This window comes from Rhamphochromis longiceps, linkage group LG14, assembly GCF_057381845.1.
Source record: "Rhamphochromis longiceps isolate RC_006_pf linkage group LG14, R_longiceps_female_GT1.1, whole genome shotgun sequence".
NCBI lineage: Eukaryota > Metazoa > Chordata > Actinopteri > Cichliformes > Cichlidae > Rhamphochromis > Rhamphochromis longiceps.
This window is the reverse complement of record NC_140570.1, coordinates 28567527-28581799: the sequence shown is the minus strand read 5'-3', so window position 1 is coordinate 28581799 and position 14273 is coordinate 28567527. Positions and strand designations below refer to the sequence as shown.

General features: G+C 41.3%; 1 protein-coding gene across 1 annotated transcript in view; it reads right to left on the bottom strand.

The window, feature by feature from the left end:
* esamb (endothelial cell adhesion molecule b) overlaps window positions 1–9580 on the bottom strand; it is a 59852-nt gene extending 50272 nt beyond the window's left edge. Inside the window, exon 1 of the mRNA XM_085429091.1 lies at window positions 9166–9580. Coding sequence (XP_085285217.1) covers window positions 9166–9220 — 55 coding nt within the window. The 5' untranslated portion in view covers window positions 9221–9580. The remainder of the gene's footprint in view (window positions 1–9165) is intronic.
* Window positions 9581–14273: the final 4693 nt, after the last annotated feature.

The window sequence follows — 14273 nt, the reverse complement described above, 5'->3', positions numbered from 1 at the left end:
CAAACCAGCAGGCTGTTCAGGTCAGAGTGTGTGACATATTTTAAAAAAATACAAACTTGGAGCCACAGCACGGAGCTTGCTGCCCAAAATCTACACACAGACAGACTTCTATAGGTTTTTACTCATGACTCTCTGACTGACACGTCTCCTTTTTATACGTAATTTCTGCTTTAACTTTGATAACCCTGAACTTTGCAAATAAGTAATAAGAGAATATTGGAGTACCATGGGCATATCCCGCATGCATGATTGTCACAGGAGCAGCACACTGTCAGCTGCTGTGTAATGTTAAAAACCTCCAAGAGTTTAAAACACACTTAATGCACCTATCTGACTTCTGTTGTATAAAGGTCTGTTAAATTTTGTTGTGTTACTAAAATGATGACTACGATCACTGGGATTAAGGCTCAACTCTGCCAGCCCTGTGCTGCTAGAAGGGAGCCCGCTCAGGGTTACACATGTTTCTGTTATACAGTGCACTTCATTTTCACACTAAACCACATATGTTTAACTTTACGGTGATGCTACAAAATCCCACACACACTAAACATCACACTTTTCAGTGAAAAAGAGGAACGCTTTCCTTCAAGAACGCATTACATGAACAAGCGTAACATTACAGAGGCGCAGCGTAATGCAGGTTTAATTTGTAAGGCGGAATAACAGCAGCCTGTGAGTTGCCTCGCTATGGTGGGATTGACCTCTGGAACCTTCTTTAGCCTCACATAGCCACGCCCGTAGGGTGCAATGCCAGGTTACACCTCAAACCAGATGACAGCGTTAATCTGGCCACAACGAACTTCCCCTCCATCTGCCGAGACGATCGAGCAACAACAGAAAAGGCACAAAGGACGCTCTCCTCAGACAAAAACCCTGCTGCTTTCACACGGACCACACAGCAGCTTTACAGGGCTGTCACCACAATTTTAAAATTAATGTATTACCGACACCAAAAACATCCAGTTTAATTTTGCTTTACTATGATAGTCAAACCGGACTATAATCTTCAAGCATCTTAGTGCAAAACTCATCTCCTGCCATCAGACAGGCCATTTCCTACCTCCACTACCAAGTCAAGAGAAAAAAAGGTATCATTTCTTAACAAACGAGCGGTTTTAAAGATAAAAAAAAATCAATCTTTTAATAAAAGCAAAGATTTTAAAATGCTGAAGAAGTTAAAAAGGTTTTTTTTTTATGTTCAAATGGTTAAAAGAAGATACAAACAATAACATTTCAAAATCCTTTCAGTGTTTGTGTTGAATTGCAGAAACTGCCCGGAAATTAATTCCAGTAGCTTAAGGCAGCTTTCTCAAGCTATGAACAGTAGCATTAATGGCTTGCTTTGTCTCAGACCTCAACATAAACGGCCCTTTTCAAATCAAATGTCACAGCACACAATGCATAATAGCTTTGTGTTGTGCATGTGTTCACACTCGGAGCAAAAGTCTTATTTAAAGAGAAAATATACCTCATTGGTGTGTGTTGTTTACCCAGGGTGCACCTGGTCTGAATCATCACGACCTTCGCCTACGCCTGGGGTGTAAATGACACACTCCTCCAAGATACATCATTTATGGCCAACGATCTGCAGGGAGACCAACGGCTAGAACAAACGCAATGCACCTCATTTGGATATTTTTTACTCTGCAGAACTGTGATTCAGAAGCTGTGACGCATCTGAGGTGAGACCAAAGAGCAAAGTGACGATATAATTGGCAAAGGGGTGAGACTGAAATGAGTCCTGCAAGTCTCATCTCCCCTGGTGGGTGAACCGGACTGGTCACCAGTGGAAACATCATTAGTCTCTTAAAAATGGAGCATGGACGGCAAGCCCACCTGTAAAACTTTACCACTAGATCTCTCTGTGCTTCTTTTTTGCCTCACTGTCTACACAACTACACAAACACACAATATTAACATCCCTTCCTTAATATTTTTTAGGACTCCCTTTTGCTGCAAAGACAGCTCTGACCTCTCCGGGCACGGACACGAGTAATGACACAAAAGAAACAAAAGGTCTTGCTGTGTATGCGCTCTTATTACAAAGCAAAGGTTTACTGTTGCCGTAGAACCGGTATCTTAATGTGCTTTACATATTCTGTGTGAATTAGAGCTGTGCAATATGACAATATATAAAAGATGATGAAATGAAAACCTTTTCATCTCTGTCGTTCATGCTCTATCCTTTATTTCATGGTGTTGCAAAATACACTGTTTACTGCAATATGTTTTCCTCGTTTGGTGACGGTGCTCAATCTTATGCAGCAACACATGGATGCAGGCACACATGTGAATATCAACTCAGTGAGTACAGGTGAGACAAAACTAGGAAGCTCTGAATAACAGAAGGATCAGTAAAGACAAATCAAGGCGCTTGTTCCTAAATGAGGGGTTACCTCTGTAGTATGGATGGTTACATAAAGTCTAATGTGGACTATAAAACTGCACTGTACACGCCAGTCTCGAAAAGAGATGAGAGAAACACCCTTCAGCTATGTTACGAGTGCTGATGTTCCATCATCTGCCCACGAGATGGACAGAAACGTGTTTAAAATCCCACAAACTACCAGCTAATGCGAACAGTCACACAGAGGACGAGCAAGTAAATAAATACCCAGTCAACACACATATGTGGGGCCCAAATAGGGAGTAGCAGGGCTAATATTTGGGGCTTACTTGGGAAACCCAACTGGGGTCCAGCTAATTTTGTCCTCAGTTTCCATGGTGGCCCAAAGTGTGTTTCCCCAGATGGGTTTATGCTGGGTCCCGAATAAGCCCCAAATCAGGCCCAGTCAAAAAAAATATGTGGGGCCCAGATGGGTAGAAGCAGGTCTGATGGTTGGGGCCCACTTGGGTTACCCACCTGGGACCCAGCTAATTTTGTCCTCAGTTTCCATGGTGGCCCCAAATGTGTTTGCCCAGATGGATTAATGATGGGACCCGGATGGGCCCCAAATCAGGCCCAGTCAACAAATGAGTCTGGGGCCCAGATGGGTAGAAGCAGGTCTGATGGTTGGGGCCCACTTGGGTTACCCACCTGGCACCCAGCTACTTTTAATAATAATGATGCATTTTATTTGAGGGCACCTTTCAGAAACTCAAGGTCACCTTACAAAGAACAAAATTAATAAAAGGAACAATAGTCATAAAATATATAAAATAAGTTAAAATTGCAAAACAGAGCTTGACAAAATCAGCACTAAAGCGAATAAGCCAGTTTAAACAGCTGTGTCTTAAATACGGAAAGGGAGTCAATATTTCTTATGGCTGGAGGAAGAGAGTTCCAGAGCCGGGGAGCAGAGCAACTGAAAGCTCTGTTCCCCATAGTAATAAGGCGTTTCCATGATGGCCTATAGTTATAACTATAGGGCTGTGCGATATGACCAAAATCTCATATCCCAGTATAAGACATTTATCGTCCCGACAACGATATATATCAAAAATTTTTTACATTTTCTGTAAATTCTGTGAATCTCAGGCAACTCGACTTGCAAGAACTGTTTTCAGCTGGGCGTTGCGATGAAAAATATTGCCGTAAACAGTTTATTTTGCGACACAATGAAACAAACAATAGCGTAAAATTAAAAATATATATTTTGGGCGCTATATTTGAATATCTGATTTTTTGATCACCAAATATCGGTATTGGTATTGGAATTAAAAACCCCAATATCAGCCAAGCTCATGTCTTATATTACCCAGATGAGATTTTCGTCCTCTACACAGGCCTAGTTTGAGTCTTTTCACTTTCAAGGGATCTATACATAGATTTTTTTATTGCTTTGTTGCCTTAATTTGAAAAACAAAAAATGCTCATAAATATCTGTTAAAGTCAAAGATGGAAAACTGAGCTCCTGAATGTAGGTATTATTCCACTCTTCAATGTTGAAGTTACTGCCTTAAAGGTTCTAAAACGTAGCAGCACAATGCTGAGCGTTACTGGACTGTAAGAGTGTGCTGTGGATAGCAAATCACTAATGCAGTCAGTGTACCAAACATCAAAGCAAGTCATTCAGCAAGCAAAATGCTGATTAGTTTGTGAGCATAATGGTTAACGTTGTGTGCCATATTTTTCTTTCTGATGTGGGGGAAATGTGGGCTACTTATTTCATGTGCATCAGCTAAAATGTGCATGGCTAAAATGTGACAGTTTCATTACAGCAGCGCAAACACAACCAGCAAACTGTAAGAAACCACTGCAAGCATTATATAAACAACTATTTTTGCACCAGGATGAGGCTTTCTGGTCTGTTACCGGGTGCAAAAATCTGTTCCGCATCAGTGTTTTCAAAGTTCCACATCCATCATGGTTAACTCAAAGCAAATTCAGACTGCTTTGATGACCTGCCTCAAAGTCACATTAGCTCAGTGATCCAGCACGCAAAGCTCCAATCAACACCTGTCAACCTCCACTACTGCAACTGTCGACAGAGGGAACTTGGATGTTTTGATAGATCCATGTCGGTATGAAGTCCAGCATGCAGCAGCTGTTGCGTGCAGCAACATAAAACACTGCTCACCACTGTCCTCTTTATTGTTTGGCAAGCGTGAGCCAATTAATTTGACCTAGTTTTACATGAGAGAATTCTTTAGGTAGCTTTGGCTCCTTCTGCCTCCAATCAGTGTCTCTCCCCACTGCAGGGGTCTTTCTGTGAGTTTGTGCTATACAGAGTGGACTCTGGTCAATTAGGCTTCCTCATCCAACGCCCACACTAAGGTATGTGTCAGCCTAACAAATGTAACTGTGCATGAAACTGGTGCCAATTTACCAGTTTGTGCCAGAAAAGATCAATTTGGTTCAATGAAGCGGCTCCGAAGATGCACGGCATCAGGATGTTTTCTGAGGAGCTGACGACGAGGCATGATTGCAAAAGCATTCAAATGTAATGTTTCCAGCAAAAAGCCTGGAAAAAAAGAATTTCCTATTAAAAAAAGAAACTCACAACATTTAAAGACCCCTTCAAATGAAAACCAAGTTTTTAATTCTCCTAACATTTTAAATGCTAAACAACATTATGAATGAGGTAAGGAGTAAATGCCATTGCTCAGCATATCTCTTTGGAACACAGTGTATTTCTAAGAGTCTGTGATGGAAGAAGCACACTCGGAGGCAGGAATGATCTTTTGTGGTGCAGTGAGATTTTGCAGACACATGACTACTATCCACATGGCATTAACTTGTCTGCCATTTTGAATGTGTAACAATCGTAAAGACAATGTAGAGTAAAGTGAATAAGGCGCCTGTCGCACATGTCTGGACACTGATCTATGACCATCTGACCGTGTGAAAACTACCAGCTCTAAGGGTAAAATTAGTACTGCCAGACTGATTGCAAGTGGTTGCTGGAGTTCGATGGCAGTTGCAAGGAAAAATAATTGCTAAAAATCCAATCACACAGGCCTACAGGCTGGTCAGTGACCTGCTGGCAACCACCCGTCACTAGGGAAAAACATCTTTCCCAACCAGATGGCAAAAACCTTGTGATTTCTTTCGTTGCTAGCATATTGCTGCTGACATAGTTTGACTGCATGTCTACAAACACTGTCCAGTCCAGCCACTCTCACAGCTGTAGCGAAACTGTGGAAAGTGCAACACAAACTGAAGACTGTTCATCTTCAAAGTAAAAGCCTTTTGAAATACGTTGTATCCATTGCTTTCCATTGATAGGGTTTCTAAGCAGAAAGACAAAATCAAATTTACTCACGATGTTTAAAAGAGATTTGAAAACTACTGCAAACAGTGCTAATCTCCCCTCTGTTTTTGGCACACTCCAAAATCCCCCCCCCCCCCCCCCCCCCTTATAAAACAATTTGGAATCCCCCGTTTCCTGTTTGATAGTGTGGGCCTTCAACATGGTGGCCATGGGCTGTGAACGACAAACCTTCCTTACAAACATTTCAGCAGTACTGGCAATAAAAATGATTCTACTTGAATAATATGATTTTGATCTGCAGCACGACCAAAATCATTGTGACCATGTGGTATGAACTTTTAATCTTTTGAAACGGTTTCTTTGATGACTGCAACTCACAGTTGTTGTGTTTAGAGTGACTGCTATCATATCATGTCTACCAACAGTCTGACTGAATGGGGTCAAGCTGGCAATTTCAGGCAATCTGTTTATAATAATACAGCAACTAACTGTAAAAAATCGGGGGGGAAATCACATATTTGCTGCTGTTTACACAGAAATTCACAGTAACTACTTACCATTCTGAATCTAAATGGAACCTTCACAATAGTGATGTTGCTAAAGGACATAGACACTCAGCAACCGTGCCTTTATTTAGGAAAACCAAATGCAACCAGCTGAGTTGAGTGTCTTACTATAAAGAGTAGCGCTGCAGGCGAATTGTGCTATCGGCACAGACTCCAAAGAGTTGGCAGTCTGTCTGTGTTTATAACTTAGTCTGAGATCATTTGCACGCATTCGGCAATCTGTGTATCAAATTAGGCATCAACAATTGTGTAACTCGACTGGTATTGTGGTACTGACTACTAATGCCTGATGCAGTCCCATTCTTGCATATTGTTTATTTCCTGCTTCTACAGTGTGGTAAACTATGAGGGGATATTGGGCTTACGTTTTTCCTGCAATGATGAACCGACAACAACAATTTTATGTGTATGTGATGCTTTGGCTTTCTGAACTGCTTATAAAGAACCAAACATGACTGCATTTTGTTCATAAGATAATTGACATGTTAAATGAATAAGTTCAACAGTTCTTGAAGTCTTCACTTTCATATGAGTTTCCTGCTGGGAGTGACACAAACACCCTGATATCTACAAATGCTTTGACTTTGACATCAAGAAGACTGAGACACTTCTTTGCCATTCTGCGGTGGTCTCTGAGGGCTTCCAAATCTTTGCACTGACAGTTAATACTCATGCAGCAGCCTTGCCAGGAATGCTGTTTGTTCCAAGCTGGACCACAACTGACTAATTTCTTGTTTAGTTAATCATGCAATACATAATCAGAATTACGCTAAGCTCTGGGAGTTAGTCTCTGAAAAGGGATATAACTGGCTCGCAATCATCAGCTTACACCAACGACATAAACCAGACGTCAGTGAAGACAATCGGCTGAGGACATGACTTTCTTTTAATAGCAAAACCAAAGAGAAAGACATTCAAATTAGAAGGGAGCGATGGTGCCACGTCAAGTCACCTTGTCACGGTCCTCAGGCCAATCTGAAATATCTAATGGGCAAGAGTAGTGCATTTCTGCATGAATACACCGAATGGTACAACCAAGATGTGATTTACTGCTGCTAATGGGTACAAACGATTGTTCAGAATCTGCCTCAAATCATCAAAAATAAAATGGGTGCCCAAAGGAAGCATATTAACAGATTTATTTAAGCGTTTAGTGACCAATTAGCTACGGGTCTTCTCATGCAAGGCCAATAAAGCTGCTGCATTTCATCAGTACAAACAGAGTCTTCTCTGCTCTTCTAAAGTCAGGACGGGCAGACGTTTTCCTGACAGGCAGGACGGGTTTGACAGGCTGCTTAGCTGCTGTCCAAGACGTAAAAAGGAATCCATCGATCAAATCCAAAAAGCTATTTGATCATCAGAACAAGAAGCGGTTGAAGTCTCTCATCAGCGAGGCACAAACTGAATTCATTCATTTCATCCCATTAAAAGCAGTTGCACAAATCAAAGCGCGGCAGACGTAATGTCACGCTACAGTAGCTCCAATGCAGAAGCCCACACAGATTTGAACTCAGGTGTCCTCTAACTGCTTGAGAACAACACTGATGTTTTTATTAAGCGATTACAGCATTGAATGTAAGTTAAGATTGATATAAAGTTCCAGTATTGTCTTTCCTGATGCTGCTTTTAAGTCAAAACCCCCAGTTTGAACCAAACAAATCCTGACATAAAGGAGACAAGCTGTAACAATCTCTGATTTCCACACTGGGAGAAAGCAAACATCTGGTAGGAAATGATGCAGCGGCACGGTTGACAGGAATAAGATCGGCCAAGTCAGAAAAACCTAAAGGGTGTTTTGGAGTAGAGCCTGGATGGTGTATTGGAGTGTGTATTCACAGAAGGAAATTAATAATATTTTAGCACATCAGTGTGTGTGTGTGTGTGTGTGTGTGTGTGTGTGTGTGTGTGTGTGTGTGTGTGTGTGTGTGTGTGTGTGTGTGTGTGCTTGTTTTGGCTCTAGGGTTTAGAGCTAAATGAAATGACTGCAGTCCAAACTGATAAAAGCTAAATATGATTTAAACTTGTCTGCATCAAATTGCTGTTCAAAAAGCATTAACATTTTTATTTGCAATGCTTCAGTCTGTCAGTCACTATCTATGATTTATTTAAACGTTTGCGCATTAACTGCATGCACACAAAGCAGTAACAGGGGCCAAACTGTGCAGGACATTAAACCTGTATGACCAGTATTCTTAGGTAAGCCTTCTTAATTTGACAGCTGGGATTTCTCTGACTAGAATTTTCAAAAATGACATCCGGCTCCTTCAGGTAGACTCAAGCTTTTATGTTATTTTTAACCTCACAGGGGACAATAACGATGGGGGGGAGAGAAAAAAGGCAGCAACGTTTGAGTTCCTTGAAATTCATTTCTGAGCATTCAACCATGCAACAACATTATGCCCTCTTAAAATGAGGAGTACTCTGCTGTGTGCTTAAAAGGGAACCTCTGGTATAAAAACACACACACTCACTCACACACACACACACGCACACACACACGCACACACACATAAGCAGTTGCAGCCACAGCGATATAAATTACATATTTAATGAAAAGTCCCTGCTTCTAAATTCAAAATTTAAGGTAGGAGGGGGAAAGAGGTTTCAGCTTTCCAAGACGCGTAATTAGGACTGAAGCAGGTTATTCGCTGTTTGTTACTGCCAATAAGTCTGAATCTGAGCAATGAATAAACGCCTTTAAATCCCACTCGGCTTCGAGGCAGAAGTGTATAGAGGTCGTGCATGTTCAGTTAAAAAAGTATTTTATTCAATGGAGTTTGACTCTTTGCTTAATTCATTGACAATTCAATATTAAAGCAAATTCTTCCATCAGTGATAAGTTGGTTATTTGCTCTCAGATGTTTATAAAAGTGAAGAAAAACATAGTTTTGTCGCCACTGACATGCTGTGAGGTTTAGGGAGCGTGAGTGGATTAATTACCCTACCTTGAATGATCCACAATAACATCAGCATGGCTTGGAGTCTTGTCTTTATCCCCATGGTGCCACATCCACCGGCTGCTCCCAGCAGCTTTTCTAAAGCTGGCACCAAAACACTCCTCGCACTTCCCTTTCCACAAGTGCTGCCCAGTTATCTTCAGGTAACAATTAATTGTCCGTTACACAAACATGCGAGGCGACGTCTGCAAACGAAGCACCCTCTCCTCTTCCCATCCCTATCATTAACAGCGGCTGACATCGCGGAGCGCACCGGCGTCTCCCCCGCTCCTGCGCTCCACGGATGTCAGGAGAGAAGAAAACATTCAAACTGTTCCACTTCCGTCTGTTTCTCTGCTGCTGTGCTGAGTCCGCTTTATGGAGGGATTACTTCTGCCGCACGTCTGTGCTGAAGTGTGTCGCTCCTTTTTGTCCTGATCCCACAGTAAACTGTAGGCGCTTTTTTCACCTGCTGGAACTGCTCGGTGCCGCCCCCTGTCAGCAACGGTTACGCACTGTTTCCAAACTTTAAGCAGCTCGTCTTAGGACGCACACCAATCAGTGCTGCACCTTACAGTTTTCTACGCCCAGAGACTCCACTCATACTCTCATACGTTAAATAATAACCGCTGTTGTAACTGTTGTAACTGTAAGTAATTCTCAGAAATTCTCCACTTGCCAAAAATGTTGTGTGTATTTACCTCTTTATTTTTATGGTGTTGTATTATTCTGTGGCTTATGGGTAAGCACAGGCCTTCTTTCAGCACCTCACTGATACCAGGTTGGACCCAGAACTGCCTTAATTCTTCACAGCACAGATTCAACGAGGAGACAGAGATTTTAGTCCATTTTGACATAGATGCTGCAGATTTTTCAGCTCCACATCTAGGATGTGAGTTTCCTGTTCCACCACTTCCCAGCGGTGCTCTGTTAGACTGAGATCTGGTGAGTGTGGAGGCCATTTGAGTACAGTGAACTCATTTTCATGTTCAAGAAAACAGTTTGAGATGATCCGGGCTAAATGACAATGGTGTGTTCCTGAAAGCATCTATCAGAGGATGGGTACACTGTAGTCATAAATGGTCAGCGGCAATACTCAGGTGTTTAAATGATGCTGAGCCTGTCCTCTGAATATTATAGCTAGAACTGAGACTCATCATATAAGGAAACATTTTTCCAGTCTTGTTGTTTAATTTTGCTGAGCCCAAGTGAACAGGCTTCCTGTTCTAAGATGGGTTGCTGTAGCCCATCTGCTTCAAGGTTTGGCATGTTGTGCATTCTGGCATGCTTTTGTCCATACCTTGGCTGTAACAAGTAGTTATTTGAATAACTGTTGCCTTCCTATCAATTTGAAGCAGTCTGGTCATTCTCTGATGCCAAACAAGATATTCTCACCGGTTATGTCATGTTCAAAGTTGCTTAAATCACATATTTACCTCCCATTCTGATGCTCGCTTTGAACTTCAGGTCCTCCTGAACATGCCTAACTCCACTGAGTTGCTGCCATGTATTTAGCTGATTAGATATTTGGATTAATGAGCCACTGAACACGTGTACCTATCAAAAACGTCCGATTGGTGTCTGTGCAAACATACAATTCACCCCACTGAATATCAAGCCAGACTAAATTAACTACTAGCCTCAGAAATTCTTGGTGTGACGATGACTGACGAAACTGATCACACTCTCACCACTGAGGGATCTTATCTTGAGTGCAGTGACAGCTGAAAACCACCACATCAAGCCTCAAGTCATATTTTATGAACTATACAGCGTATTATTCTTTCATATCACCAAAAGCCACAATGACACTCAAGGAATATGTTGGACTGAAAAGAATCAAACCAGCCTAAAAAAATAAGGTCATATACACTATAATGTTTTCTTCCTTAACAGTCTGTTAAAAGATTTAAAAGCGGGTTTGCAAAAGCAACGAGAAATGTCAAACTTTAATGAAAGAGGGATTGTCTGCATTTGTTTCATCCAGTTTCCCCCGTAAATGGACCGAAAACTTTCTCTGCCCTGCACAGGATAAAAATGCAGAAAACCGACACGCTGTCGCAAAAGCAGAAACATTAGGAAACAAACTGCACAAGCCGCATGGCCTTCATGGCCCCCCGTCTGAGTGAAAGTCTGTATTTGACAGGTGTGGTCAGACGTGTGCTTTGCCACACTCGAAACTGCAGAAGCGTGGCCTCACACACACTGACACATGCTGGTAAATCTCTGCAGCGAGGTCAGAAGTCCAACAACTACAATGTTTCACAATGGTATGAAGGGGTAATTCATGAAATTACAACAAAATGCCTGCGTAAATCAGCGTTATCTCTGGTTAGGTTGCTACAAATTTATTTCCTATTTAGACATGTAGCAGATGTGAATTGACTTGGAGTTACTCTATATTAATCTGACAGCCGTTCACTGTGCCTGCAGGTGCATAGTGGGGGTTTAAAACTCTTTCAATAAAAACAGATTAATACAGCAGTGAGCGTGAACCTAAACAGTAAAGCTACATCAGAGAAGAAGAGTGAGTTCACTACGAGCAACATTTTTCCCGTTAGCCATAGACTGATTTGATATAAACATGTTGATTACAGCAGTTGCAAGTAAATCCTAACAAGTTCTGGTGGCACGCCTGGTCTTGTAACACTGAAAAAATAATAATGTCCTCACAGGAACTTTTACACAGATCCATTTAAATGTAATTCCCACTCATTCATCATGTATTATTTTATGCATTACAAGGTCTAATTCAGAGCAGAATCGCGTGTCACAGGTGAGTGTTGCACAAAGTCTACCCAGCCACTTCTACAGGAGTAATGTAATGTGGTCACAGACCCAAGCTGTTCTCTCAATAAATGCATTACCAGGTGAAATATTCATGCAGGTGGGTCAATGTGTTGCATTTTTAATGGAATATAATGGATTTATTACATGATATTAAGCTCTGTGATATCACTCCATCATCTTAGCATGCACCAAGGTTCACCAGTAAACACGCTTGATGGGCGGCACAGCTCATTCAAAGGCTGAAACATGTTTGTGTTGTTTTGGTTTTTAATTTATTTTCGTCTGTCATACAGGAAGTTAGACACCTGATTTATTTATGTGCTTCTCATATTGCAGAGTCTGTTGTCCTCCCTCTGTTGGATCTACTGAAAACCCTTTGTGAGTGCCATCTTATCCATACAGAATACACACGTACAGTACGATTCAGTGCTATTCAGCCTGACACAGAAGTCTATTTAAAATGTGTTGGTGGCCTCATCCCATGATTCACTGAGCGTTTCTTCTTCTTTCACCTTTATTCCACCTACTGTTTATATTTACATACCACTCTGCATTTAATCAGTAGTTATTATTAATCTCCTACTCCTATTGCTACTACCTGTAACTAGTTCTGCTGGCAGTTTCTTCCTGTTTAAGGGGAGTTTTTCCTTCCAGCTATCGCCAAAGGAGTTGCTCATAAGGGGTCTTGAGGGGGTCTCTAAGATTGTTGGGGTTTTTGACTGCACCTTGAGGCAGGTGTTGTGATTTGGCAGCATTATAAATAAAACTGAATTGAACTGAGATTAATTCAACTAAAGTTTTTATTTTTGTTGATGTAGTAGTTACGATATTAAGATATTTACAAACTGGTTTTACACCAGCCTGAGTTGAGTATTAACTGCAGACTTTTATGTTCACGTTGTGTGTCAGTGAGTGGGAAAGATGTAGAAATCATAGACGCATCAGAAAAAATCGATGTAGCTGTCATGTGTGAGTAATTGATTCTGGTGTGAAAGAAGCACTGGTACGAAACTGCACAGCTTGCATGTTAAAGCATACAGTTCCCCTTCAATGAGCAACATTTCCAGTGGGTCAGATACATTTTAGACCTTAATTCAGCAAAAATGTTGGACGACTCCCACACCTGTGCTTCCATGCAGTGTGTGCACGTGATAAATGGCTGCACAAAAGACCCTGAAATGACAGAATCTAATCTTGGCTGGCGTTTAGTCCGAGAAATATTTCTATGGTTGATTTGTGTCTCTTTCTGTGGCTATCTATATGAGGAAATTTCCTCCCGACAGTTTCCCTCAATGTGTCCATTGTTAAGACTGTCAGAGGTGCTGCTATCTCGCTGCCAGGTTGAGAAAACGGGCTTAGCCTTGACTGTACACTTCTAGATCGCATGACTGGACATCTTTGCACTTTGCTCTCCTCGGAGACTGTAAAACACTATATGATGGATTGCTTGGATTTCTACAAAGTGTTCAGGGCAGCTGAGTCTTTTGTGCCACCCAGTGGAGAACACCCAGAACACAGGAGCAGCGCCTCTGTGTGTTTACTCATCGCCTCTACCTTTTTTGGCTGGAGGAAAAAATAAAAGCATGGACAGGTCAGCAGTCCCTCACAGGGCTTATACAGATTGACAGACAATCTTTCAGGCTCATGTTTGTACCTGTTGGCAGTTTTTAGTGTCAGGTCCATACCTGAATGTCTGTGGACAAACACCCAGAGGAAATCCACGTGACAGCACGCTGAGAACATGTCCTCTTAGAAAAGGCCACAGCAGGGATTCCGCCTATTGACTTTATTGTTAATTCACAGTCTTTGACCACTGAAACTTCACTTTATATCCTACTCACAGAAGAAGACTTTAATGCCATGAAGCATTTTTAACAGAAATCAGTGGGCTGAAGGTGCTGTTCTTGATTTTATTTTGATCTTTGGTTTAATCATATTTCATTCTAACAGGGTTTGGTGTCTATTAAGATTACAGTGCTGTGTCAGTAAGAGTGGGTGGTTTTATTTTATTTCAACCAGAGCAAATCAAATCTCAGCTTTAATATAGATCTCATTCCCAGGCTAATACATAGTCTGTCACTGTCAATAAAGCAGATAGAAGTCTTGCATATAAAACTTCACCTAACACAAAAGTATAAGCATCAAATATAATTCAGCTACCTAATGCAAACATGTAGAAGTGCTGTATATATTACCGGAATATTATTACTATTAGTGATCAGTAAAAAATTTTGTCCACAATAAATAGCTTTAAAATTAAAAATGTAATATAGTAATAATAACAATGCTATAAAATGTGGTAGAGCAGAAGCATAAATATCCTGCCT